Raw genomic sequence first — 25,958 nt, 5'->3', positions numbered from 1 at the left:
CACAGGCCCCCTCGCAGCAGGGGCCAGGCCTCTGATCTGGCCTCCCCGTGCCTTCCACCTGCCTCTCCACCCAGCAAAGAAACTGAGCTCCGAGACAGCAGCCAGGATGGTGCACGTTTGTTATACGAGGAGGAGAGGGTCACTGTCCCCATACCCAGGGGAGGTTTGAAAGTGGGAGCCTCTAACCATTGGCCAGAGGATGTCAGGGACCAGCCCAAAGTCGGTAGGTTCTAGGCCTGGGCAGGCCCGGGGGGTTGTGATGCTGAAGAGCCAGGTGGGCCCAGGTCCCCGGGGGCCAGGCTTGTGCGCTGGATGCCCTCCTGGTACTTGCGGCGGCCAAGCTCCAAGACAGCCCGCACCTCTTCGGCCACGTCCCGCCGGTCACTCTGCTCCAGGGCCTCCACGAGGAGCCCCACAGCTCCTGGCTGCCCAGCCTGGCGCTCAGCCCAGGAGAAGAGCATATGGCGGATCTGCCCATCCAGGTCATCCCTGGGGGGACAGGGGAATGGTGAGGGAGGGGCCCAGCCCAGGACTCCCCGCCACACCCAGGGTCTTGATCACCCTCCCAAGATGGGTTCCTTCTTCCCTGGGCCAGGGGTGGCCAGACCCTCCCTTTCCTGACTGTTTGCCCTGCCCCCACCTCCCCTGGACAGAACTGTAGCCAGCCTCCAGTAGGCAGGCCAGCAGTGGGAAGGGAGGCTCAAAAGAACTCACCGGAACTCATGCCGGATGCGCTGCAACTCACGGTAGGGCAAACCCAGGTGCAGGGCCACGGCTGGCCAGTCAGGGCCCAGGCGCCCGGCCACATTTAGCAGGTTGCTCTGTGTCAGGAACCCAGTCTCGGCGTCGCCCAGGTTCAGAGGTGCCAGGGAGAGGCCAGCCCCCTGCCCTGGGCCCTCGGATCCCCGCAGTCTCTGTGGGGAGGACGCAGTGGCAGTGAGCCCTGGCCCCGCCCCTGGCTCCAGCCCATACCCCTGGCCACCGCCTTCCCCCTTTACACACGCTCCCCCCGCCAGGCCGCACCGGCAGCTTGATGGGCAGAGTGGCCATCCACGGGGCGTCTGCACCTCTCTTCTGCCGAGCAGCCTCCGCCTCCTCAGGCACCTCCTCTGGCACCTCTCCCCGGTAGAAGGACACCTGTGGGTGGGATGAGGTGGGCTTCAGCGCTCCGGCCTCGGCCCAGGCAGCCCGGGGTGCCCTACCCCGTTGGCCCACCTGGCCCCTCACGGCCTGAGTCCGCCGGTCCAGGGTTGTGGTCACATACACCTCCTTCAGGTTCTTCAGGTGTGAGTAGAAGATGAAGCACACCCTGCCCTCCACACAGTCTGGACGGTCTGGGGGCAGGGGGTGGGCTCAGCAGGGACTGCGGGGGCAGACCCCAGGGTCCCTTCTCCGGGCGCAGGGGGCCTACCAGCATCCACGTTGATGCCCCTCTCGAAGGCAGCGAAGAATTTCTCACCCTCAAACATCTCCACGGTGTCTGAGGGCTCCGGGCCGCGGTACCGCTCCAGCAGCCGCCGCAGGGTGCTGTCCACCTGCGGGGGCGACCCACTGGCTGGGAGCCCAGTGCCCTGCCCTGGCCCCCCGGCCCCCACCCTGCCCTCCCAGCCCTCTGCCCCCGCCCCACCTTGTTGCGGGGCAGGCACTGCAGCAGGACCTGCTCGGGGTCCCGGCGCCTCTGCAGCGCGATGAGGCGCACGCGGTGCAGCCGCAGCCGCTCCCAGGCCTTCCGCGCCAGGCCCCCCACGCAGGTCTTGGTGGTGTACCAGAGCCAGTACCTGGGAAGGCTGGGCGTGAGCAGGGTGCACAGGCCAGGGCGGGGGTGGGGGACCGAGGAGGCGGAGGGAGGGGGCACTGACCAGGAGAAGCGCGTGACCTGGAAGCGAGCATACAGGTGGGTGAGCTCCAGCGCGACCTGCGCCGTGATGTCATCCCAGGTGGCCGCGGGAAGAGCCCGGTACAGCAGGTGCAGGTGCGAGCGGTCCACACTCAGGCCTGTGGGTGGCAGGGGGGACAGGCTGAGGCCTCCCTGCCCGGGGCCCCCCTTCTGAGCACTGTCACCCCCCACCCCGTGGCTACAGGTCCAGGAGGCCACACGGCCGCCTCTCACCTGTGACGCCGGGGGGCAGAGGCAGCTGCACGGTGACTGGCCGAAGGAAGCTCGGGGGGCCGCTCTGGGAGAGGTAGAGCACGGGGCTGGCGGCCGCCTCAGGCTCTCCCAGCAGGGCCGGCAGTTCTCTGCCGCCCACGTGCACCACCTGGAGCAGAGGGCACCCGAGCAATCACCTCTGTGTCCAGGTACCACCCGCCACCCATGGCAGCTGCCCTGCCCATACCTGCATGCGGACATGACGGGGCTCCTCAGTGGCCCCAGGGGGGAATGTGACCTTGACCCCAGGATGTCCTGAGGAGCACAGCAATGTCCCCTCTGGTGGCACCAGGCAGGCGTCAGATACAGGGCGCGAAACCACAAGGAACCAGGAGAAGTGAGGCACCTGGCAGCGAGCCCAGAGCTGCTGGGTGTTGGGGGGCAGGGGTACAGGGTCAGGGGCTTCGCCGGGCACGGGGGGGGGGGCAGAGGGACAGGGTCGGGGGCTTCACCAGGCACGGGGGGGGACAGAGGGACAGGGTCGGGGCTTCGCCAGGCACGGGGTGGGGCAGAGGGACAGGGTCGGGGCTTCGCCGGGCACGGTGGGGGGCAGAGGAACACAGTCAGGGACATTTGGGCGAGGGCAGAGACGCTCCCCTCCCAGATGGGCCTGGACAGCCCTCACCTTGGGCGCTTCTTCCTCCAGGTGGGTCTCCAGGTCACTCCAGCTATTGTCACTCAGGGTCCTGACCACCACCTCACGGCAACGCCGGGCCCGTGGGGGCACAAAGAGCAGCCACAGGCCCACCTCCTGCCAGGCAAGGGTGCTGTGAGTGCCAGGGCCACGGCTGGGCCCTCCTCACCTGCCCCGACCCACCCTGGCCATGCCTTCTGGAAGGCCACCCCATGGGGCTGCAGCTCCAGGACACCACTGAGCAGAGAGTCATGGGGACCCAGGGGGACGAGGCGTGGCTCTGGCAGCCACAGTCGATAGCGGATGGTAACAGGGGTAGCAGTGGCTCCCACAGGGAACTGCAGGCGGACACCGCAGGCCAGGGTCACAGAGCAGCCTAGGGGGGTCACGGTGAAGCTGAGGGAAGACAGGGTGGACATCGGGTCAGACGCAGCAGGGTCCCATATGTCTGAGTCTGGCACCCTGGGCAATTCTAGGAGAACCCCAAGGCACGGGCAGGTGTACAGAGTGGACAGGGTGACAGGGTGGACAGACGCTTTTGCAGCCCAGCCCCTCCTCCACACCATACCTGTCCAGATCTGAAGTCAGCAACAGTCTGGGCATTTCTGGGACCACGGGTGTCCCTGTGGAAGGACAGTGGGCTGTTAGGATGGTGATGACACCTGCATCCTGTCTGTGGTCTGCCCCCGTCCCCACCAGCGAGCCTACCTGGAGGACTGTGGGGGTCGGGGCTAGGCCCACCCAGGGGGTTTCCTTGCAGGCGCACGAAGGGGGCATCCAGTAGCTCGGGGGGCACGTCCCGTAGCTGGTTGTCCCTCAGGTCGAGCCGGGCGAGCAGCGGGAGGCGGGCCAGGCCATCAGGCACCGAAGCCAGAAGGTTGCTGTGCAGAACGAGGAACCGTAGGGACCGCAGGCCCGCTGCAGGGGCACCAGCTTAGGACCCGCGGAGGCCGCACAGGGCCACCCCAGCCCTGCAGCGCCAGGCCAGGCCAGGCCGCTCGCGCTGGGGCCTCCCAAAGAAGCCTTTTCAGTCTCCGCCCTTTGGCTGGACGAGAGAGCTCGGGCAGGCCTGCACAGGGAGCCTCAACAGCCAGGGAAGTGGGGGTCAAACAAGGGCTGCCGAGGAGGGCAAAGGCTCAAGGTGGGCCAGCCTGTGAGCGCGAGGCCCTGCAGAGGAAAGAGGGCTGAGGGATAGGGCAGGCTGCGCAGTGGCCGACAGGCCGTCAGGCCCGTCAGGCCCAGGGAGCCAAGGCTGCGACTCACCAAGGGAGGCAGGGAGGCCCTGCAGCCGGTTGGAGGCCAGGTTGAGCTCGGTCAGGCTGCTCAGGCCTCCGATCTCAGGGGGCAGAGCATCCAGCAGGTTCTCAGAGAGATCGAGGCGCTGCAGGCTGGACAAGGACCCCAGTGCTGTGGGCAGCGTTTGCAGGCGGTTGTGGGTGGCAGCGAGGAAGGTGAGGGCGGGGAGGGCCCCTAGGGCCTCAGGCAGCTCTGAGAGGCAGTTATGAGAGAGCAGAAGGGCACTCAGGCCACGCAGCTGCGGGACACAGGCTGGCAACGTCTCCAGGCTGTTGAAGCTCAGGTCCAGGTGGGCCAAGTGGGTGAGGCCACTCAGGCTGGCGGGCAGCGTGGCGAGGGAGCCCCGGAGGCAGGCACCCAGAGCGTCCCGATGTTGCCCACCTGGGTGGGGGAAAGGCAGACGTGGCTCTCAGAGCCAGAGTCCCAGGTCCCACCTCAGCCCTGCCAGCCAGGGAAATAGGTGCATGGAAACACAGACCTCCACCCCAACCCCACTTAGACAGCAAGAGGTGGACACAGATACTGGAGAGTCATCAGCAGATGAAGGAAGCAGCGACAGACAACGCAGGCTCTTCTCAGCTGACAGTCATCACCTGTGACCCACCCCAGGAAAAATACCCACACTGGGGTCTGCTGGAGACCCCTCCGGCAGCTGCCAGGTCCAGGAGCCCAGGCTCAGCCAGCTTCCCCTTGGGGGAAAAGGGGTTGGGTAGCGCTGTGCAGAGAACAGTGATGAGGCTGGGACCAGGGTTTGCCTTTCAGGACCAAGAAGCAGAGGCAGGAGCTAGCGATGAGGCTGGGACCAGGTGGGGCTCACCTTTGAGGACCAGGGAGCGGAGGCGTGGCAGGCTCCAGGGCAGACGGGCCAGGGTGGCCTGCAGCAGCTGAGCGTCCTCGTGGCCACTCAGCTGCAGGAACTCCACCTCCAGCAGCTGACGGACCTGCTGGGCACACAGGTGCAGCAGCCGGTGGCAGCCCCTGGGGTATAGGTCCAGGCTCAGCCGGTTCCCAACCAGGAGAGGGGGTACCCCCAGCCCTGCATCCACAGCATCTGTAGCATCTCTTGCAGCATCTTCTACAGCCACTGTCTCGGGCTCCAGCCCCTCCGCCACCGCAGCCATCGCCCACCGGCTGTCCTCGGGGGCCAGACATGTCCCAGCTCGCCAGGCAGGCCTGCTCAGGCAGGGCCCAGGGAGGCTGCAGAGTCAGGGGGAGGAGTGGGTAGGAGGAGGCTGGGCGTCCTCTAGCCAGAGGAAGGGTGACTCTGGCTGGGGGGAGCTCTTGAGCCAGGCCAGCTGGTCCAGAGCCCAAAGCCTAGGCTGGACAGATAATCGCTGAAATGGGGCTGGGGAATAGGACTCCCCAGGGCTGGGAAGGCAGCAGGCAGGGAGACCTCTGTGGGCAGAGGGGCCTGGGGACGTGCTTGGGGGAGAGGGGAAAAGTGAGGCTTCATGTCCCAAATCTGGAAACTTGACAAGAGACTCCTAGAGGTGTCAAGTCCTATTCCACCCCCCACCCACTCTGGGTCCAGCCCCACCTCCAACCTTCACATTCCTCGGCTTTGACCAGAGGTCCTGGCTCTCATCTACCACGTGGGGCCGGTGTTCCAGGCAAGGGCCGGGTGATCGTGCCCGCGTATGTCAGAGCAGTGAGTGTGAGGGGGTTCCTAAGGACCGGACCCCAGTTCCCGGCGCCTGGAGGTGGGCTCCCCGCCACTTCCAGGTCGCACCTCGGTCCGCAGAGGAGGTCGGTGCACCGCGCAGTCGCGGCTCCCACCTCTCGGGGCGGGTCCCAGGCGGGAGAGCGCGCCCTACCCGCGCCGCCCTCCCCACGGCGCGCCCGCGGCCCTTGCGTCACCTGCGCTCCCGGCGGCGCGTTTCCGGGTCCCGCCGCATCGGAAGCTCGCCTCATGTCCGGCGAGGGTCCGCAGGCCAGGATCTCAGTGTCCCTCCCGCCCCGCCCTCCGCCGGTCGCCGCCCTGCTGCACTCAGCTTCCTGTAGGCCTGCGTGCCTCTGCCGTCCAGCCTGCCGCGGGAGGGCCCGCGTTGCGCGCCACCAAACCCAACCTTTCAGAGGTTCTCAGGCCCTGGGCCCGCTCAGCTCTAGGGCTGTGCATTCCCGGCCCCATGCTGAAATGAGCTAGTGCGATCTCTGGCTGAAGGGGGTATCGGGTGCTGGTCAAAGCTGCTGACCCACACCCACCTCCTGCCAGAGGACAGCTCTGAGAATGTCCCTAGACAGCCCCAAAGGCCTCCTCTCAAGCCCTGCAGAGGCTGGGCCCCAGCTGCAATGGCCCTACTTTTACGGTGATCACTGTGGGTCACATGCCTCCAGCAGTGGGCTTCCTCACATGCTGCCTCCTATCTTTCCGCATCTTACAAGGAAGGAAAAGGCGGCTCCGAGAGATCAGATGTTGCCCAAGGCCACTAGCTGGTGAGCGCCAAAGCCAAGGACCTCAAACCAGGTCTGTCTGACTCTCGAGGAGAAACTTCCCCACTCCTGCTTCCTCACCCCGCATAGTCGGTGCCTATAAACGGACACACGAACACATCTGCTTTTGCCTGTTCTGCCCCAAATGATACCGTGTGCACCCTCTTTCCTCCACCCTCACCAGCTACCGCCATCCCTCCCACCCGGATGGGCAGTTCCCACCAGGCCTCCATTCTCCCCAGCTCCTATCCCGCCTTCAGTTTCCAGATAGCTGCCAGAAAAATTTAAAACAAACAAAAAAACAATCACAGCAACATTATTCAGCCTTAAAAAGAAATGAGGGCTTCCCTGGTGGCGCAGTGGTTGAGAGTCCGCCTGCCAATGCAAGGGACACGGGTTCGTGCCCCGGTCCGGGAAGATCCCACATGCCGCGGAGCGGCTGGGCCCGTGAGCCATGGCCGCCGAGCCTGCACGTCCGGAGCCTGTGCTCCGCAATGGGAGAGGCCACAACAGTGAGAGGCCCGCGTACCGCAAAAAAAAAAAAAAAAAAAAAAAAAAAAGAAATGAAATTCTGACACGTTATAATGTGGATGAACCTTGAGAGCATTACTCTAAAAGAAACAAGCCAGACACAAAAGGATAAAGGCTGTATGACTCCACTTCTGTAGAGTCCCTAGAGCAGCCAAATACACAGAAACGGAATGTTAAATGGTGGGGGCCAGGGGCTGGGGGAGGGGAAGGGGGAGCTATTGTTTAATGTGTATAGAGCTCAGTTTGAGAAGTTCTGGAGCTAGATGGGGGTGATGATTGCACAACAATGTCAATGCACCTAGTGCCCCTAAATTGCATGATTAAAATGGTAAGTTTTACGTTATGTATTATTTTACCATTAAAAAATTTCAATAAAAACAATCACAACACTTTCTTGTGTGATTGCAGTAAAGTCCCATCCTTCCCAAATGGTTTCCCCACTTTACCGCAGCTGTGTGACCGAGCAAGAAAACCTTTCTACGCCTGACCTCATCTATACGATAAGGGTACCGTGTGGCTTGCGTTAACAAACCAGTGCTTGGCACTAACACGTGGGTTCACCTGCTGTCCGAGCCCGCGTGGGCTGGCTGCTGCCTCTGAACCCATCTCTGGCCACCTTAGTTGGGCCTTTGCATCTGACCCCCGGGGCCTGATGCTCGCCCCACATCTTCGCAGGGCCGGCTCCTTCTCATCCTTCAGCCCCGTGGCAGTGTCAGCCTGGGACTGCCTCGTTTATTTACTTTGTGTGTCCGCGCACTAGAACCTGAGTTCTGCGGAGGCAGAACCGGGCCTGTTCCCTCAGGACCGACGCCAGCCTGCAGCAGGGTTCCTGACACGGAGAGTGAATGAGTTACGTGTGCTACGTCCGCGTGGACCCTGAGATCTGTCCCGAGCCGACAAGGCCAGGGCGGGGGGTGGGGGGGCAGTCACGCGGGCTTCGGCACTCCTGGCTCCCGCTCCTCGGGGCGGCGGTGACAGGGCCTCCCAGCTTCGGCCGGAGCCCCCACCAAGGCGCTGGGGGGGAGCAGCGGCTCGACTCGGCGGTGTGAGCGCGCGGAGCAGCTCGTCCACCCCACTGGGCGGGCCGGACAGCGACCTACTGTTCCCACGGCTGGGAACCACCTGAGACCCGGAAGGGCAGCGGGCTGGACCAGTGCAATAGCGCCCGGGCCACGTGCGGCCCGCGCAGGCAGCAGCGTACCCGCGCTTCCGGCCTCCCTGCACCATGGGACTTGTAGTTCGCCGGCCGCGTCAGCCTCTCCCGCGGAGATGCGTCCTGGGCGTGAAGGCTGCGCTGCATGGTGGGAGCTGTAGGCGCCGCGTGGCATCCTGGGAGTCCTAAAGGGAAAAACGCTGCATTCGGACTCGCGTCTCGCTCTACCCCGCTTCCCCCAGGGATCTCGAGGGGCACTCACCCCACTTATACAAGAAGGCGGCCCGGAACTGCCTTCCGCCTTTTTGGTGGTGGCTGTGGGACAAGACGGGATAATGGCGTCACCTGCGTCTTCCTGGGCTAGGCACCGTCTGACATCACTAGGAGGCGCCCTCAAGGGGCGCTGCGCGCAGGTTCCGGAGGCTTCTGGGTAGCGAATTACCCCCGCCCCCCGCACCGGCCCCTTCCTTTCCGTCCCTAACGCCGCCGAAGTCGCACGCGCGAGGCTTCTTCGTCGCCGCCAAGTTAGTGGGGCGGGCGGGCAGGGGCGCGGGCCGGGCCGGGAGTGCCGCGGAGGGAGGGCGGGCGGGGCAGGGCGCGAGCCGAGCCTCTGCGGGGTCCCCGGACCGAGCCACGCGTGGCCGCCCACGGGCCGGGGTGGGGGTGGGAGGCCTCCCCGTAACTCCGCCGCCCTCTCCTCGCGCCGCAGGATGCGCTACGTCGCCTCCTACCTGCTGGCCGCCCTCGGGGGCAATTCCTCTCCCAACGCCAAGGACATCAAGAAGATCTTGGACAGCGTGGGCATCGAGGCGGACGACGACCGGCTCAACAAGGTAGCCGCCTCGCTGGGGCCCGAAGCCTCCGGTCTGCTCTGTACTCCGCACAGGGGGACCCCTCCGTTACCCGACCCGGCGTTTCCCTTTGGGGAAGTGTAGGTTCCCGCCGATTTCTGCCAGCCCATATGGTTTTGGGGTTGCCCTGATGTACTGGTACAGCCCGAAGGAAGAAAAATTGGGAGTGAAGCCAAATCTCAGCGTGGCTTAGTTAGAAACACACGTCACGTGTAACTGAAGGTTTCTTAGTAATTTTTTTTTAAATAAAAGCGGTGACGTTCATCTTGACCTTATTTTCTTTCACCCAACTTGGTGAAACTTACTTTGACACGTATTGAGTGTAAAGTAAGATATTTTGCATCCTTTCTCAGAGGTAAGGTTTGGTGTTAGTTTTTACATGTAGGGCGTCTCAGTTCACCTGTCCTGAGTCGGTCGTGACGGCTGTGCTGGGGGCAGGGGTGTGATGGTAGGTCTCTCGTAAACTAGGCCACTCCTGTCTTTTAGGTCATCAGTGAGCTGAACGGAAAGAACATCGAGGACGTCATTGCCCAGGGTGAGGTTGTGTCCGGGGCTTTCGTTTTCACGGTCCATTCTAATTCCTGCCGGTCAGCCTGTGACCTGCCAGGTTTCGCTTGTGGACCAGAGCACCCTAGAAGTCTTACCCAGAGGAGTGAGCGGGGTTTCAGTGGGCTCATGCCGCGGGCACTTCTAGACAGCCCCGGGACAGCGCGCCCGTGCTCTCACTGGGCTTTTGTAAGCAAGTCTCTCCACCCCCTTCTTGGGGTGCTAGGGCTGACCACAGGCCCCTGCCCTGTGCCGTCAGACTGGAGTAGGTGGGACTTGTCTGGAAATTGAGCTCTTGGGGAGCTGTTTCTGTCCTTGGGTCCGTGACGGGGCAAAGCCAGCTCAGCAGACAGCCTGGTCTCTGAGCTCACTGCTGGACACTGGGGTCTGATTGTAAACATGTTTGTCTAGCTTATCTCCAGGGCAGGGTGCTGTGGTCTTGTAGCCCTGCTGGAGGGATTCCTAGAAGCCAATTTCTGGGAGTGACGACAGACCCTCCTGTGTGGGAGAACAGAAACCTATGACGTGGATCCTAATAACGTTGGGCTAAGTGTCTTGTTACTCTTGAGTAACGTTGAGGCCGGGCTCCTGCTGTGGTCTCACCTCTCCTTTCTGTTTTCTGTAGGTATTGGCAAGCTGGCCAGCGTGCCCGCTGGCGGGGCTGTGGCCGTCTCTGCGGCCCCAGGAGCTGCAGCTCCTGCTGCGGGTTCTGCCCCAGCCGCGGGTAAGTGGAGGCTCAGGCAGCTCTCTCTGCAGACACACTGGGGTCTCTGCTGGGAGTGTGGCCTGCACCGCAGGCATTTCTCACCACGCTCTTTCTCCCTACAGCAGAGGAGAAGAAGGAGGAGAAGAAGGAGGAGTCGGAAGAGTCAGATGACGACATGGGGTTCGGCTTGTTTGACTAGAGCCCACTCCCCTGTAAATAAAGCCCTGTTGACATATTTCTTGAGCTGTCTGTGAGCCCTTTGTCAGAGTGTGGTCTCTGCATCCTAGTCTCATCCCGGGATGAACCAAGGCTCTTGTGCGATGAGGTGGAGCGGGTTGCCGGAAGAGCCAGGAGTGGAGTGCCTGGACGGGGGGCACTTTCTGTGGGTCTTGAGTGTGGCCAAGCCTTGAGCCCCCTTCTTGGGCATGGTCCTGGCTCCTGTGGACTGCCAGGGCCTTCCTAGGAAATGAGGCCTTCAGGGGGACACCCATGAACACTTGAAAAGCAGGGGTGGGTGGTCTCTGCTCTGCAAGGTGGGTCAGGCCAGTTGTCAGCAGCTCCCGCAAGGCTGGGAGAGCCCTCAGTTATGCACAAGAGATGTGCTGGTGGGTGTGTGGTCCCCAGATGTCACTGGGGGGGGTGGTCAGTGCCCCAGCTCCACCTCATCCCCTGAGCAACTTGGACTTACCTCTTCTGAGCCTGTGTCCCCAGCTGTCTGGTGGGCCAGTACCTTTGCTGGGCAGATTCAGAAGTGGTTTGTGGGCAGCAGTGTTGGGCTGCGTGCTTGCTGTGTCTTTTTGTGTCGGGCCTGCCCATTCCCTTTCTGCCAGGCTCTGGCCTAGAATGTGGGGCAGAGGGGAGAGGCCCGCCCACTGCCCATCCAGGCACCACCCTGGCCCTGCAGCTATTGGCAGTCGCCCACCAGTGACAGGCCACCCAGTAGATTCTCAGCTTTGCTTTCTGAAGGCTGTGGTGTGGTGGGTACCTGCCATGTGCCCACCACATGGTGGGCCTGTGTGAAGGACTTGCCTTTTGGGCTTGTAGTTCTGGAGGAGAGTAATGAGTAGCGTGAGACGGCAGGGCTGGGTGCATGGGGGGCCCGCCTTCAGGAAGAGGCCCCAGGGCAGGGGTGTTCATGGGTGGAGGGAGAGGACTGATGGCCTTTTCGCTACCCAGAGGAGTGGGGATTGGAACAGGGCCTCGGGGGGAGGGGGTGTGAGACATGGGGCTAAGGGGGGATGAGGGGTCCAAGCAGTGTGGGCTGCAAGGGGAAAGTAAGTGGGATGAAAGGTAGGGCTGTGGGTACCCAGAGACACAGGTGGCAAGGGGCCATGGTCCAAGGTTAGGGTAGAGACGGCTCCCCAGAAGAGTGACGCAGGGTCCAGGGGCAGAGTTCACAATCCCAGCCTTGGAGGCTGAAGAGAAGGGCCCTATGGGCCAGAGGACACCATGGGAGTGGGGGCATGACACTTGCCTGTGGCATCAGACACCAGGGCTTCTCTGTGCAGACTGGGAGGGGGGCAGGTCCACTCCCACCCCCAGCCAGGATTCTAGGAAGGGCCACCCTGTTCCTGGCTGCAGAGCTCCTGGGACCTGGTGGGAGGGATATGTACCCAAAACAAGTCAGCCCGGGTGTGGAAATGGGAGCAGAGGTCTCTCTGCACTGGGATAGCACCACCCTCCAAGCCCCACAGTCCCTTGGAGCAGGTTGCAGGGATGGCCTGCTTAGTTTCCTGGCTCAGCTTGCACCGTCCCGGTCCTCCTTGGTGGCACCTTGGTGAACCCCTGAACTTTGCAGGCTGGCCCTGGGGGTCTGTTCCATCCCCACTGTGTCACACCCCTTGTCCCCTGCTGCATCCAGCAGCATCCCCAAGGGCTCAGTTACCCTTATGGGGCCACATCCTCTGCACTGTGCCTCCATCCCACCCAAGCATTTGGGGTTCTAAGTCAGATTCCCTCATTCCCCTGCCTTCCCCATTCCCAGCACCCAGACCTGGGCTCCCCTCTCCTAATTCCCCAACCCAGGGCCTTCGAACGGCCCTTCGTTTTCCCATGTTAATAGTGTCTGCACACCTCTTGGCCCTTCTCAGTCCTTATCTGAACTTAATAGAAACCATCTCTCCCACCCCCTCCCCCAAGTGGGGCAGGGTTTGTGTTGACTTTGCTCACTGCTCACGGAGACCCGTGCTGGTCCCCATGCCAGGCGCACATGGTGCTAAGCATGGGTGGCTTGGAGCACAGAGGCTGAGGACTGGGTGGCATGACGCCAGATGGCCCTGTCCTGGGGAGGCCCTGCTCTGGCTTCTCCACCTGGGCCTCGGGGCCGGGGTTGGGGGGCGGTGCAGCCCCAAGCTGGGTTCTGAGCCAAGCTCCAGCCAGAGGAGCTAGTGTTCCTGGGGAGACGGATGCACACTGGCTACCCACTGCCCAGCACAGACAAGCCCCTTGTTTGGGAGGTGGGGTGAGGTGCAGGCTGGCCCCTGGATCCAAGCCAGGCTAGGCCTGCCCTACAGTCCAGGAGAAAAATGCGGAAGAGGGGCGGGAGGGTGACATCACCAGGAGTGCTCCACCTGTTGGGGCAATTAAGTGAGGCGGGACAGGGCTTGAGTCATACCCACGTAGACCCCACAGCCTGAGGAGCTGGGGCAGGACGCAGGTCGAACCCAGGTTAGTGCCAAGGTGGAGCTGGGCGCGTGGCGGGCAGGGCTGGGTCGGGATGTCCGGTGTGGGTCTACCACGCCGGTGTTATCTCTAGAAGTTGTCTGTGTGTGATTCGCGTGCGCCCTGTATTATGTTTGCGGGTAAGTAAGTCTGTGGATGAGTCGGTGGGTCCTTCGGGTCCCTGACCCTCGGCAAGCTCCGCAGTGTCCCGGGCTGGTGTTGTAGGCCGACCCCCGAGGGAGGGGGCGGATGCTGCCCAGACAGCAGGGCCCTCCCCTCGTGGGTATCCAGCTCAGACTGCGGTCGTCCCGGACCTGAGTTCGACCATCCCCACACCTCTGGGCCACTTGGTGTCCCCTCCCGCCGTCGACGACGGCGGGGTGGGGAGGTGGGGAGGCAGCGGGAGGTCGAGGATGTGGACTCTCGTCCGGGCCTGGCCAGTGTCTTTGGTGGGGCCGCAGGTGTCGCGTCTCAGGGCCCAGTGGCCTGGACAGCGGGCGGCGAGGGGTGGGGGCGGGGACGGGGTCTCAGAGCCTGGGCCGGGGCTCCGGGCGGGGTCTCTGGGTCCAGACGGGCTTCCGGAGAGGGGCGTGGTCTCCGGGACGGGCTTCGGCCTGGGTGGGGCCTCGGGGCCCTGGACAGGGCTCCAGGGCCCGCCCCGAGGGCGCGGCCGTTCCCCGCGCGCCCCAATTGGGCCGCGCCTGCCGGCTCCGCCCCGCCCCCCGCTAAAATCACCGCCTCCGCCTCCTCCCCCGGCAGCTTCTCCAACTCCGCCGGCTGAGACCCCGAGCCACAGGGACTGCGGGGCCGGCCGGCCGGCTCTGGCCCCGGCTCCAGAGCGATCGGCGAGCGCGCGGCGCACAGCGAGGCCGGCCGCCCGCGGAGCCCGGGAGCCCGGCGGGCCGCCGCGATGTTCCCCAGGGAGACGACATGGAACATCTCGTTCGCAGGCTGCGGCTTCCTCGGTGTCTACCACGTCGGCGTGGCCTCTTGCCTCCGCGAGCACGCGTCCTTCCTGGTGGCCAACGCCACGCACATCTACGGCGCCTCGGCCGGGGCGCTCACGGCCACGGCGCTGGTCACCGGGGCCTGCCTGGGTGAGCGGGGCCGGCGGGGGCTGGCGTGTGCTCCTCGTGAGCGCGGAGCGCCCCGCTCCGCCAGCGCAGAGCAGCGGGCCGGGCCGCGGGGGCCGTGGGGGCCTTGGGGTCTCTGCCCGGGACCCCGACCGAGGCTCCAATCCCGGACGCCGACAAGGGGCGGGGCCTGCCTTGTTTTGCTCCGAGGGTGCCCGGGGATTGGGGTAGGGCCCTGCGCGCCTCTGAGCGGAGGCTGCCGCCTAGGGCCCGCCCCTCGGGCGCAAAGGTTGGGGGGCGGGCAGGTGCAGCACGAGCTATTTCGTTGGAAAGAGAAGGTAGTTCGTGGGCGGGACCGCGAGAGTCGGGGGAGGGGCCTAGGCCGTCCTCCTGCCCCGGGCATCCGCCCGGGTGGCAGCGGTCACTGTCTCCTGGGGCTTTGGCATTCCGGACTGCCATGGCCCCGGGGCTGGGAAAGGGTTGGCCTCTGGGGAGCGCGTCCGGGCACTGTGGCCTGGTGCCTCCCGAGGGCCCCTAGAGGAGGAGCCGGCAGGTCAGGCCTGGGCCCGGCCGGCGCAAGCTCTCTGCCGCCCTCGCCTTCCTGGCGCACGGCCCACTGTGGGCCTGGGGCCCTCTGTGGACTGCGGCCAGACGTTTTTGCCCACTCCGTGGGGTGAGAGGTGCTTTAGGACTCTGCAGCCCCGGAGTCGGCTTCCTCCACCCACACACTTCCGGCGGCCAGCGCGAGTGATGTTTACAGCACACGGAGTCCTCCAGGAGTCCTGGGAATGATGCCCGGCCCCCAGCCGACTAGGGCAGCCAAAGTAACAGAGGGGTCATTAGCTTCTGGAATGCCCTGCCCATCAGGAGCCTGTCCAGTGTTCTCCTCTGCACCCTGCCCGTGGCCTTTCCCCTGAGGAGGGTGGGGTGGAAGGAGCACAGCTCTACGTTCTTGGGACCTGGGAATTCACCACTGTGGCCCTGGCCCTCCTACTCATGGAGGCTTTCAGGCAAGTGCTTCTCAGACCGCAATGCTGGTCTCAGGTCCGTGGTACCTCGCTGAGGACATGGTCCCATGGCACCTCCCCCACCCCACTCCCAAGAATCCTCTTTCTCACGGGTGGGAGTGGTCTCGGGCAGCTGGAGTCCCCACAACTTGGCAGGTGTTGGCTCCACGCTGCCCCCCTCCTGACCTGGGGGATGGTCCTCAGCTCCTCCCTGAGGCCTTGCTGCTCCCTGACTATCCCCGGGCCTGCTCCCACCCTGGCTTTGTCCTAGGCCAGTGCCCACTGGGCCCCCAAGAGGAATGTCGGGGGGTTGCTTGCTCTCGGCTGCAGTGGTATGCGAGTGTGCTTCCCCAGGAGTGATGCGGCCCCGCTACGTCCAACCTCAGGCCCCTGGGCCTGTGGGACCCCTGGGCTGCACTGGGGTCGGTGCATCTGGATCTGGCCAAGTGGGTGAAGACTGAGCCTGGTCAGAGTTGAGCCTCTGCCTTCTACCCTTCCCCGGGGTGGGGGCTGGGTGCCATGTCACGCCAGGCCCAGTGACTCACAGATCAGGGCAGGCAGTTGGGAAATACTGGGCAGAGGGTAAGTCGTGGCCCCAGCTGTCTGCCCTCCCGGGAGCCCCTCTCTCCCCAGGAGCAGGTGACAGAAGCCCCAGCTGTGGGCCAGGCTCCACGGTGGACACTGAGACTCCTCTAGGCTAGAAAGGGGTGCCGAGAGTCTGTGCCATGGACCCTGGGTCTGGAGCTCTGGGGAGTGTGCAAAGCCCAGGAGTGCTGGCCCCTGACCCTCGCCCCTGCTGCTCCAGGTGAGGCTGGTGCCAACATCATTGAGGTGTCGAAGGAGGCCCGGAAGCGGTTCTTGGGCCCACTGCACCCCTCCTTCAACCTGGTGAAGATCATCCGGGGCTGCCTGCTGAAGGTCCTGCCTGCTGATGGCCACGAGCGCGCCAGTGGCCGCCTGGGCATCTCCCTGACCCGCGTCTCCGATGGCGAGAACGTCATTATAACCCACTTCAACTCCAAGGAGGAGCTCATCCAGGTGGGCCCCGGGGGCCACATCGGGGGTTCAGTGGGAACCCCAAGGCCCCTGCTCACTGTCCCCCTCTGTCCCTGCCCCACAGGCCAACGTCTGCAGCACTTTCATCCCTGTGTACTGTGGCCTCATTCCTCCTTCCCTCCAGGGGGTAGTGAGTATCTCCTGGGCACCAGTCCTGGGTGACAAGAGTCGGCTTCTCTGTGGGCTGTGGGACAGGGAGGCGGGGAGGAAGCCATCTGTGCCTCCCCACCCCGGCCCCTCACTCCTGCCACTGCCCGTTGCCTCACTTCCCCCAGAGTTACTCAAGAGCCAGGCCAGCCCTGCGCAGATGCACCTTTCCTGTGGCTGTTCCCCGCCCCCCCCCCCCACTGTCTGGCCATCTGCTCAGTGGCCCGTGCCCAGTGGGTGAAACGCCCAAATGAAATAGCCACTGGGGGGGGCCTGAGGTGGCTGGGGGGCAGCCCAACTCGCCCTGCAGGCCTGTCCTCGTGTGACCCCGTGTCCCTGCCACAGCGCTACGTGGATGGCGGCATCTCAGACAACCTGCCGCTCTACGAGCTCAAGAACACCATCACAGTGTCCCCGTTCTCGGGCGAGAGTGACATCTGCCCACAGGACAGCTCCACCAACATCCACGAGCTCCGCGTCACCAACACCAGCATCCAGTTCAACCTGCGCAACCTCTACCGTCTCTCCAAGGCCCTGTTCCCGCCCGAGCCCCTGGTGAGACCAGACCTCCCTGCTGGGCACCAGGGTCACTGGGGACAGCTCCCCAGGGGCCTCTCCTGGCTACGGCCTGCACAACCTCTCCACTGGGGCAACCCATCCAGCCTCTGTCCAAGCTGGATCTGGTCCTGAATCCAAGTTAGCTTGCAGTGGGGCGGGGTGGGGTGGTGGTTCAGGGACACTGGGGACTCTATCGGGCACATCTGGCTCCCCTGCCCCAGTTTATGCATCCCCCTGCCTCAGGTGCTTCGAGAGATGTGCAAGCAGGGCTACAGGGATGGCCTGCGCTTCCTGCGGCGGAACGGTGCGTGGGGGCTGCCTGGGCAGCCGGGTGGGCTCTGCGTGGCCGTCCTCTGTGGGCCAGCCGGCCTCAGCCGTGCTGATGGCCTATCGGGTCCCCCTCCCCCCGCACCAGGCCTCCTGAACCGGCCCAACCCCTTGCTGGCGCTGCCTCCCGCCCGCCCTCCTGCCCCCGAGGATGAGGACGCACAGGAGGCCGAGGTGGCCACGGAGAGGACCGGAGTGAAGGACCACTTGCAGCCACCTGGGGAGGATCACATCCTGGAACACCTGCCCTCGAGGCTCAACGAGGGTATGTGGGGTTGGCGGGAGACGGGGGACCTGGGGGGACGGGGGGCAGAGGGGCAGAGGGGTCCTGGGCTCCACCTCCCTCCCCCACCGACCTCGCACCAACCTCCCTCCTGCACCCACAGCCCTGCTGGACGCCTGCATGGAACCCACGGACCTGCTGACCACGCTCTCCAACATGCTGCCCGTGCGTCTGGCCACGGCCATGATGGTGCCCTACACTCTGCCGCTGGAGAGCGCCGTGTCCTTTACCATCCGGTGCGGGGCAGGGGGAAGGGGCGCAGGGACGAACTCTGGATCACCCCCGGGTGGCGGGCACTCGAGGGAAGAGAAAGGCGGCCGGTTTAAGGGGTTGCAGAGATGCCATGTCGGGGTCCCAGAAACCAGGCACAGACGGAGGTGGGGTGGGGTGGGTGTGAGGTTTGGGCCACAGCCCCTGAGGCCATGCCTTGTGCCCCGCCCCAGCCTGCTGGAGTGGCTGCCCGATGTTCCCGAGGACATCCGCTGGATGAAGGAGCAGACGGGCAGCATCTGCCAGTACCTGGTGATGCGCGCCAAGAGGAAGCTGGGCAGCCACCTGCCCTCCAGGTGAGCTCCTCGCTGCCATGTCCACCCCGGCCTGCAGCCTCAGGGGCCCCCACGAAAGCCCTCCCTCCCTCGGTCCTTTCCCCGCCCGCAGGCTGTCGGAGCAGGTGGAGCTGCGCCGCACCCGGTCGCTGCCCTCCGTGCCGCTGTCCTGTGCCGTCTACAGTGAGGCGCTGCCCAGCTGGATGCGCAACAGCCTGTCGCTGGGGGACGTGCTGGCGAAGTGGGAGGAGTGCCAGCGGCAGCTGCTGCTGGGCCTCTTCTGCGCCAACGTGGCCTTCCCGCAGGACGCCCTGCGCATGCGCACCCCGGCCGGCGCGGCCGGCGCGCCCCCGCAGCACCCGCCAGGCTAGCCCCCTTGCTGAGAGCCGCCCGCTCCGGCCTTCCCCGCCCCCGCCCCCGGTGCCGAGGGCCGGGCCCCCCAGCTTCCCTGCCCCGTGAGGCGGGGCCCCGGGGCCAGCTGAGCTCCCCCTCTTCGGCCTCTCTCCGTTCCCCCTGCAGAGAGAGGAGATGGGGGTCCCTCACGCTGCCCGAGGGGGCTTTGCTGTCAACCAACCACTAACTCGCTGCACTGAGGAGAGAGGGGAGTGGAGTAGCCCTCCCCTCGCCGAGGGCCCCCTGTCTGTGCCTTAACCTCCCCTTCCAGGCCCCGCCCTGGGGCTGGGGAAGGCAGGCTGGGGGCTCCTGCACCTGCGGCCCCTGCCCGCCAGCCACACCCGCCAGTGCAGTATTACTCCCGAGAACTTTGCACCTGTTCCTCCCTCCACATTTTTCTCGTTTGGCTGAAGAATGTGTGTGAATTATTTATTTTTGCCAAAGCACATGTAATAAATGCCACCGCTCAGCCTTACCTCCTTCACTCGTATGTGATGCCCTCCACCCCCGCCGCCCCCAGCTGACCCCCCCAGTGTCCAGCCTCAGGCCAGTACTTCCTGGGCTCCCGCTCTCCTCGAGCCTGGCACTCCGGCCCTGCCAGCCGGGCCTGGGGCTCCCCCCTCAAAGCACTGCGGGCTTCCTAGTCTTCAGCCGACTCCTCTGGCTGGGACCCTTGGGCACAGCTTTCTAAGGGCCAGTGGAAGTATTGGGGACCAAGATCCTTGCAAGATAAAACAGAACTGTTCAGTTTCTTACCAAGGTGGTGTCCGCACCTCTGCTTCATGGTGCCCTGGGGGCGTGGCGCTGATTTCCCAAACTGAGCTCTGGGAGCCTGCTCCACTGGGGGTGTTTGGCCCAAGGCTCTGTGGGTGGTGCGGGTCTTGCCCTTGTCACCACGAGCCTCACTGCGAGGTGCACACACCTCGTTCCCCTGTCCCCCTGCCCCCCCCCCACTGTGTCCCCAGTCTCCTGCCGTTATACAGGAGGGATCTGGAATGTTGGGCGGGGCGAGGTCTGCGCCAAAGGGGGCTGGATCTTGTTCTGGGGGAGACGTGGTTTCCTGAAGGCCTTCTCTGCCCTGCCTGGGCAGTCTGAGGGGATGTAACCAGCCTCCTTGGGGATCACAAGGGCCCATGGGGTGACGGGCGCCTGAGCAGAGCTGGGCACTTGGCTGGAGGTCCAGAGCGCTTAGTCCTGCCGGGTTCAGCTGGCACCTGCCCTTCTGCCCTTTTCCCTCGAGGCGCGGGGCAGCGGCAGTAGCCCCCAGCCAACAATAACGGTCGGTAGCGGGACTGCAGGACTGGGAGAGCCGGCTCAGCAGGTCCCCGTGCACCTGTGCCAGGGGCCACCCCCCCTTGGTCTCAAGGTCCTGTCCTATAGGCCCAACCTGTTCTAGTTCAGCAGGATCCCAGGCCCCTGAAGAGGCCGAGGCCTCCAGCCCCCCAGCGCTGCCTGGACAGCTCTGCGAGGCCAGCCTCTCCAGGTGGGTGCCAGGCTGGGGTCGGGGAGGAGGACCCCTAGGAAGATGATGGGATTTTCTCCCCCCCCCGCCCCCCGCAGGAAGGTCACACACAGGCCCCACCCAGAACCTTCTGGCAGCCCTCCCCCAACAGGAACCTGAGTCAGGGCTATGCCCCCAAAGGAGTGCTTGGGGCGCCTGCTGAGACGAGGACCTCCCTCTGCTCTCCCCCAGCCACTCACCCCCACACGCACAGGCATCTATGCCGCTGGTTTAAGTAACACTTTCTTGTATAGTACGCGTTTATTGTTTAAAAATGGAAAAAAAAATTGGAGAAGTATAGGGAAGAAAGGAAAGTCACCCCTCTTCTAGAGAAAACCGTTGAAAATATTTTGGTCTATTTCCTGCCTTTTTCCGTGCACACACTTTGGCGCCTTAAATCGGGATCTTCAGGACTGCCCCCCAACTTTGGCCCTGTGCAGGAAGGGTCCCCAGGGTCATCCCCCCACTACGCGCTCACTCTGCCAGGACAGACACTCGGGGGTCGGGCCGTATGCAGGGGGGTCGGGCTATGAGGCGAGCGCTGGGCCACCGGGGCAATGCCGAGAGGCGGGGACACAGCGGGGATGCGGCAGTGGGGACGCGGCGGCGGCTCCGCCCGGGCCGTCGCTGCCGGGGTCCCGGTGCCCGCAAGAGAACAGCCTGGTGTGCAGCAGGTGCGGTGGCGAAGCTCGCAGGTAGCCACCCGGCCCGTCCCCCCGCCCGCATTGGCCCCGCACCCCCCGTCACCGCCAGGCGCGCCGATCCCCGCGTGTCGTGGTCAGGGACTCCGGGGCCCCTTGGGGCACGCACTGGCGGGGGCAGGGTGGGCTAGGCCTCAGGGTGCGGGGTCTCAGGCAGCCCTTCCCCCCATCTCCCCGGCCCGGCCACAGCGCAGCTTCCGGCTGGGATGGCCCCCCGGTCCCGTGGAGCCCGCCCAGGGAAGGCGACGGCATGAGGCGGAGATGTCTCCGCCCTGTGTCCCCTCCTCTCGGCCTTTCTCAGACCTGCCCTCTTTGGAGGTCGCCTCCCGCATCCCCCAGGAATGGGTGGGGAGAGAGAATCACAGTACTGGACTGGGGGGCGAGGACCACAGGGTCCCAGGCAGGGGACTGTCGCCACGCTGGGGGTTAGCTTTGGGAACTCTGGGGTCCAGGTGTCGTGGGAATGACAGGTGGTCTGATTAAGGGGCAGGGCACCCCCATGGGGAGGGAGGCCAGTCTGGTGGAGAGCATAATGCCAGCAGGAGAGCCTGTTAAGCTAGACTCTGAGCTTGTTCCTGACAAGGGCCACAGAAGGCATCGTGGCCCAGGCTGGACCCTGCACCTGCACCGCTTGGGGCCTGGTGCCGGTGGGCGGGGCTGCAGGCAGGGCGGGAGGCGCTCACCCGCCTGCCAGCTGGCTGGAAGCGGGGCCCAGAGGCCCAGACTCAGAGGCTAAGGACTTAGCCGGGATTGGTTGATACTCCCACTGGCCCAGCCCGGTGCGCCCGGTCTCCAGGCCCCGACTCCAGGACCTGTTCAGCTTCTCTGCGGCTGATCATTCTCTCACCCAAGCCCCCACCTCCTCATTTTCCATCACAAGATCTATAGCTGCCCCCCCCGCCCCCTCCCCCCAGCACATCCTCTCCTGCACCGGCTGGCTCTCTGCGTGACCGTGAGCCTGCAGGCTCCACCCATGCCACCTCGCACCAGCCCCACCACCTGCAACTGGGCCACACCTCCCCCAGCTGCCCCTCCTCTCTGGGCCTCCACCTTCCCATGGGGCCAGGGAGGCGCCTCTGCTCCCCACCGCTCCAGCTTAGCCCTCAGCCACCCTTGCCCCTCACCCTCTCTGCCTTCGCTTCTCCTCTCCCCTCATTTCTCAGCTCTGCTCAGGCCCTGACTTCTCCTTGGCTTCACAGCGCCCAAGGCTGAGACCCCCCGCCATGGCCAGCCCCGGGAAGCCTGGGGCTGGGGAGGCCCAGGAGGAGGAGGGGTGGGACGAGGGGCGCGCCCCAGGGCCACTGGCAGCAACACTGGAGCAGGCCCAGGAGCTGTTTCTGCTGTGCGACAAGGAGGCCAAGGGCTTCATCACCCGGCATGACCTGCAGGTGAGCCCCCAGCCCCAAGAGGCCTCCCACCCAAGGGCTGACCTTGGCTACTCAGCCTTGCCATCCTTGCCCGGCCAGGGCCTGCAGAGCGACCTGCCCCTCACGCCCGAACAGCTGGAAGCTGTGTTCGAAAGTCTGGACCAGGCGCACACCGGCTTCCTCACCGCTCGGGAGTTCTGCCTTGGCCTGGGTGAGCCCGGCCCCTGAGCCCCACCCCTGACCCCGCTGCTCAGACACCCTCCGCTGGCACATGTGGGACTCTCTGGGGCCCACAGCCCACATGGGTGGCAGCCCGTGCTTCTCCGTGGCCTCCCTCTGGAGCACAGGCTGGTGTCTGTACGCTCAGGCACCACGGGAAGCCCCCCAGATGCTGTGGCATATGTGGAGAGGACCTGCTCCCCGAGCCAAACCCAGGTGGGGCTGGGAGCCCGGCACGCCTCATTTGGGCCGGAGCCCAGCTATCACCTCCCATTCCCAGGACAAGAATCGGACCAGAACAAGGAAGAAAAACAGGAAACTGGGCTCGGAAAAAGGGCAGGATATGCGGGGGGGGCGGGGGGGCGCTGGGCTGCGGGTGGCAACCCACAGCCCGGTGATCTCTCCCTCCCATGCCCGCAGGGAAGTTGGTGGGGGTGGAGCCTGCCCCGGGTGCTCTGACCTCCCGGGCTCCAGAGGAAACCTTCGAGGCGGGCTGGTCGGGTGTGCGAGGCTCCGGGGGCTCCCTGGAGGAGGAGGACGAGGAGGAGGAGGAGGAGGAGGAGAAGGAGAGATTCTGCTCTGCGTTGGTGCAGCTGGGGGTAGCCCGGGTCCTGGGCGAGTGAGTCGGTGCTGGCCCGGCTCCCATCACCCTCATCTGCTCTGTGTCCACCTGCATGCTGCCTGTCCGCGTCGCCTGCGTGTCTCTTCCCAGGCAGGGTCCCTAGGCCGGGTCTGGGCCGGTCCTTCCCTCTCAGCTGCAACTACCGCGTGCCGGGCGTGATTTCCCACAGAATTTGCATTTCAGGAGGCAGCAGCCAGGGCTGCGCCCAGCACAGGCACAGCCCTGTGTACACAAGGACACAACCCCATGCACACACACCTCCTGGCCACACAAGCCCCGCACAGGCACAGACCTCCGCAGGGGTGAAAGCACCCAGGACAGGGATGCCCTGCTTGTGCAAGACTACGGGGGCCTCTGGGGGCTTCTTACCCTACAGGGTGGGGTGGGGAGTCCCCGCTTCAGCTTCAGCCTCTGCCCTCCCACCCCCCCACCCCCACCCCCACGCCCACCCCCACCCCCAGGCAGCGGGCAATTCGGACGCTCTGGACCCAGCTGCAGCGTGAGCGACCCGAACTGCTGGGCTCCTTCGAGGACGTTCTGATGCGGGCGTCGGCCTGCCTGGAGGAAGCGGCCCGAGAGCGGGAGGGCCTGGAGCAGGCGCTGCGGCGGTGAGGGCTGGGGGGCTGGGGGCGGCCTGAGGGCCAGGTGGAGGGGCTCTGCGAGGTGGTAGAGGCGGGGCCGAGGGCTGTACTGCTCGCAGGTTCTAAGCAGCTGTCTCACCCCCGGTTTCCCGAAGGCGGGAGAGCGAGCACGAGAGGGCGGTGCGATGTCTGTACGAAGATATGGAGCAGCAGCTTCGTGAGCAGCGCCGGTGCCTGCGGAGTCAGGTGGGCCCGCAGCGCCGCCCCGCGCCCAGCCCAACCCCGGACGCGCGGGTCTCCCCGGCCCCGCCTTCTCCGAAGTGGTCCCACCCGCCCCCCTGCTGCTCCGCCGCTCGCAGGGGCTCAGGTGTCCCCGCCCCTCCTAGGACGTCCCCCGGGAGGAGCGGAGAGGCCGCCTAGAGCTGGAGCTGCAGAGTCGCGAGCAGGAGCTGGAACGCGCGGGGCTGCGGCAGCGGGAGGTGAGCGGCTGTCCGGCGGTCCCGGCCGGGAGGCGTGCACAGCGGTCCAGCCCAGGCCCCATCCTCACCGTCCCCCATGCTACTCCCCGGCGTCCTTGAGGCCCTTGGGCCTATGTTCCCAGCCCCGGAATTCTTGGGAGTCAGGGGCAAACGCAGCATCCCGGGGATGTGGGGGGGGTTCTCTCCAGCCTCGATCCCCCCACACCCCAGTTGGAACAGCAGCTGCAGGCCCGGACCACCGAGCAGCTGGAGGCGCAGGCGCAGAACGCCCAGCTGTGGCTGGCCAACGAGGCGCTGCGGGCGCAACTGGAAGGGGTGCAAGAGCAGCTCCGCAGACTGGAGAGCGACTTGCTGGGCCGTCGGGAGCAAACCCAACGGTGCCGGGGGGCGGGGCTGGGGCGGGCCCTCAGGGGCGGACCCCAAGAAGGGTCGCGCTTGGAGCTAAGGGCTTCCATCCCACCCCGTCCCAGCCCCGCCTCCAGGGTCTCCGTGGGGCAGGGTCCTCCAGGGGGTCGTGGGGCACCCTGAGGAGCCTTTCTGCACCCAAATCACCACCTCCGTCTTGCAGAGACGTGGTCGCGGTCTCGAGGAACATGCAGAAGGAGAAGCTCAGCCTCCTGCGGCAACTGGAACTGCTCAGGTGCGTCAGGAAGGGGTCAGCACAGCTCCTAGCTCCCAGTCCCTCTCACTGCCCCATCCCACTGCGAGGAAGTCCTTCCTTGTGTCTGCCCTCCATCCCTCATGCTGCAGCCCCAGACAGACACCTCTCTTCTGGTCTGAGGGAGCGCCAGAGCCCGTGCCTGCATTCCCCAGCTAGGAATGCTGCCTCTTGAGACCTCTCAGAGCCCTTGGACTCCTGTTCCCCAGGGAGCTGAACACGCGGCTACGAGACGAGAGGGACGTCTGTGAGGCCGAGCGGCTGGGCAGTGGCCGCAGGAAGGCTCTGACCACGGCCCCCCTGCTGGGGCCCACCTGCTGCTGCTGCTGCTGCTCCTGCTGTTGTAGTAGCTGGGCTCGCCCCCCCAGACGCGGCTCTGGCCACCATCCCAGTGCCCGTTGACCAGCCCGAGTGACTCACTGGGCGTTACTTGGTTACTCGGAGAAGCTGCCCCTTGAACGCGACTCCTCGTGGCTGGGGGCTGCCCATCCAGGATGTGGGTTCTACCCAGTAGGCTTCCTGGCCTGCCTGACTTGCAGACGTGAAGGAACTAATCCTGGGTGGTCAGGGTCTCACCGTGCCTCCCTGCCGGTCCTCACCCTACCCCCATCCCATCAAAACCAGCAGAAAATCCCCTCTTCCAAATAAAGTCCACTGACTTCGACCTCCTCGGCCTCCTGTGTGTGTGTGAGCCACAACATTTGAGAGGTACACGCATGAGATTTCCATCGTCCATGCGTGTCCCCGGTCATATCCCCAAGCCCTCACGATCCGTCAAAGCTGTAGGAACCAAGGGTCTGAGGCCACTGACTCCGAGGAAGCAGCGGGCGGGGTTCCCTGCCCACCCCCAGCCTCAGTCAGCCACCCCCTCCCCATGCCAGTCCTCACACAGTCCTGGGTGGGCTAGCTCCGCCCACTGGAGTCCTGAGTGGAGGCGCCGGGGGGTAGGCTTGAGCTGTCCCTCGTGCCCCTCCGCCCTGCCAGCGCGAGCCTCGGGCAGGGAGCTGGGGATGAGTGCTGCCCACTGTCCACGGAGAGCCGCTCCCAGCGACTGTGCCGCCTCAGGGCCCGCCTGGGACTCCCCTTCCCCTTCTACTCCCGCTCTCAGCTCCCCAGCGCAGCGGGTCGGCAGCCACTGCCTTCTCTCCTTCACCTCCCCCCACCACTCCCAGGCGACGCCCTCCAAACTGGACTCTCTCTCACACTGACCCCAGGCCTCCCCTCCAGGCCGTCCTCCCAACGGCGCCCAGAGAGGCTCCTGTCTGCATCTGACCGCACGTCCAGAGACTCCCCCCAGGCCCGCATCTGTTCCGTCGACTCCTGCAGCCTCCCGCCCCGCCCCCAGCGGAGCTCCTCCCGAGGGCATGGGCCGCCGGGGCTGTGGGCACCCCCGGGCCGGAGCCCGCCCAGCCCCCGCCGCCTCGGGCGGACCCCCGGGGCCCGCCCCCGCCGGTGTTCCGCCCGCTCGCGCCGAGCGCTGTTCG

The 25,958-nt window shown here is 65.3% G+C and overlaps 4 protein-coding genes across 15 annotated transcripts; 3 read left to right on the top strand and 1 right to left on the bottom strand.

Moving 5' to 3' along the window:
• Nucleotides 1–102: 102 nt before the first annotated feature.
• On the bottom strand, nucleotides 103–6,035 carry PIDD1 (p53-induced death domain protein 1). Of its 2 annotated transcripts, none has more exons than XM_081240145.1 (16): nucleotides 5,937–6,035; nucleotides 4,897–5,276; nucleotides 4,047–4,460; nucleotides 3,492–3,701; nucleotides 3,352–3,406; nucleotides 2,978–3,179; nucleotides 2,775–2,900; nucleotides 2,337–2,516; nucleotides 2,111–2,258; nucleotides 1,860–1,995; nucleotides 1,628–1,778; nucleotides 1,412–1,535; nucleotides 1,216–1,334; nucleotides 1,024–1,137; nucleotides 715–914; nucleotides 103–489 (listed from the first exon to the last, which is right to left on the bottom strand). In XM_081240145.1, exons 1-16 carry the CDS (start codon nucleotides 5,972–5,974, stop codon nucleotides 231–233), a joined length of 2,856 nt encoding a protein of 951 aa, XP_081096271.1. In that variant the 5' UTR covers nucleotides 5,975–6,035; the 3' UTR covers nucleotides 103–230. The 2 variants fall into 2 exon arrangements, with proteins under 2 accessions (XP_081096271.1, XP_081096272.1); XM_081240146.1 differs by having other exon boundaries at nucleotides 1,460–1,535.
• A 2,551-nt stretch (nucleotides 6,036–8,586) lies between these two features.
• Nucleotides 8,587–10,531, top strand: RPLP2 (ribosomal protein lateral stalk subunit P2). The gene is made up of 5 exons (XM_081239188.1): nucleotides 8,587–8,717; nucleotides 8,903–9,026; nucleotides 9,531–9,579; nucleotides 10,216–10,314; nucleotides 10,419–10,531. The coding sequence occupies exons 2-5, from the start codon at nucleotides 8,904–8,906 to the stop codon at nucleotides 10,493–10,495; spliced, it is 348 nt and encodes a 115-aa protein (XP_081095314.1). The 5' UTR covers nucleotides 8,587–8,717; nucleotide 8,903; the 3' UTR covers nucleotides 10,496–10,531.
• A 2,379-nt stretch (nucleotides 10,532–12,910) lies between these two features.
• Nucleotides 12,911–18,821, top strand: PNPLA2 (patatin like domain 2, triacylglycerol lipase). Its single transcript, XM_081239290.1, has 10 exons — nucleotides 12,911–12,963; nucleotides 13,717–14,054; nucleotides 15,843–16,075; nucleotides 16,158–16,223; nucleotides 16,586–16,795; nucleotides 17,042–17,102; nucleotides 17,214–17,390; nucleotides 17,512–17,644; nucleotides 17,852–17,974; nucleotides 18,066–18,821. Exons 2-10 carry the CDS (start codon nucleotides 13,868–13,870, stop codon nucleotides 18,322–18,324), a joined length of 1,449 nt encoding a protein of 482 aa, XP_081095416.1. The 5' UTR covers nucleotides 12,911–12,963; nucleotides 13,717–13,867; the 3' UTR covers nucleotides 18,325–18,821.
• Nucleotides 18,822–19,736: 915 nt separating this feature from the next.
• On the top strand, nucleotides 19,737–25,138 carry CRACR2B (calcium release activated channel regulator 2B). 11 transcript variants are annotated; one of them, XM_081238832.1, is made up of 10 exons: nucleotides 20,096–20,542; nucleotides 21,712–21,936; nucleotides 22,015–22,126; nucleotides 22,555–22,753; nucleotides 23,218–23,364; nucleotides 23,493–23,583; nucleotides 23,724–23,816; nucleotides 24,027–24,193; nucleotides 24,385–24,456; nucleotides 24,684–25,138. In XM_081238832.1, the coding sequence occupies exons 1-10, from the start codon at nucleotides 20,405–20,407 to the stop codon at nucleotides 24,874–24,876; spliced, it is 1,437 nt and encodes a 478-aa protein (XP_081094958.1). In that variant the 5' UTR covers nucleotides 20,096–20,404; the 3' UTR covers nucleotides 24,877–25,138. The 11 variants fall into 11 exon arrangements, with proteins under 11 accessions (XP_081094955.1, XP_081094958.1, XP_081094952.1 ...); XM_081238826.1 differs by having other exon boundaries at nucleotides 24,005–24,456; XM_081238830.1 differs by having other exon boundaries at nucleotides 21,712–22,126.
• The last annotated feature ends 820 nt before the right edge of the window (nucleotides 25,139–25,958 follow it).

Source organism: Mesoplodon bidens, assembly GCF_964165515.1.
Source record: "Mesoplodon bidens genome assembly, chromosome: 7".
Taxonomy (NCBI): Eukaryota; Metazoa; Chordata; class Mammalia; order Artiodactyla; family Ziphiidae; genus Mesoplodon; species Mesoplodon bidens.
Note: the sequence above shows the minus strand (reverse complement) of the source record. Positions and strands in the feature narration are given on the sequence as shown.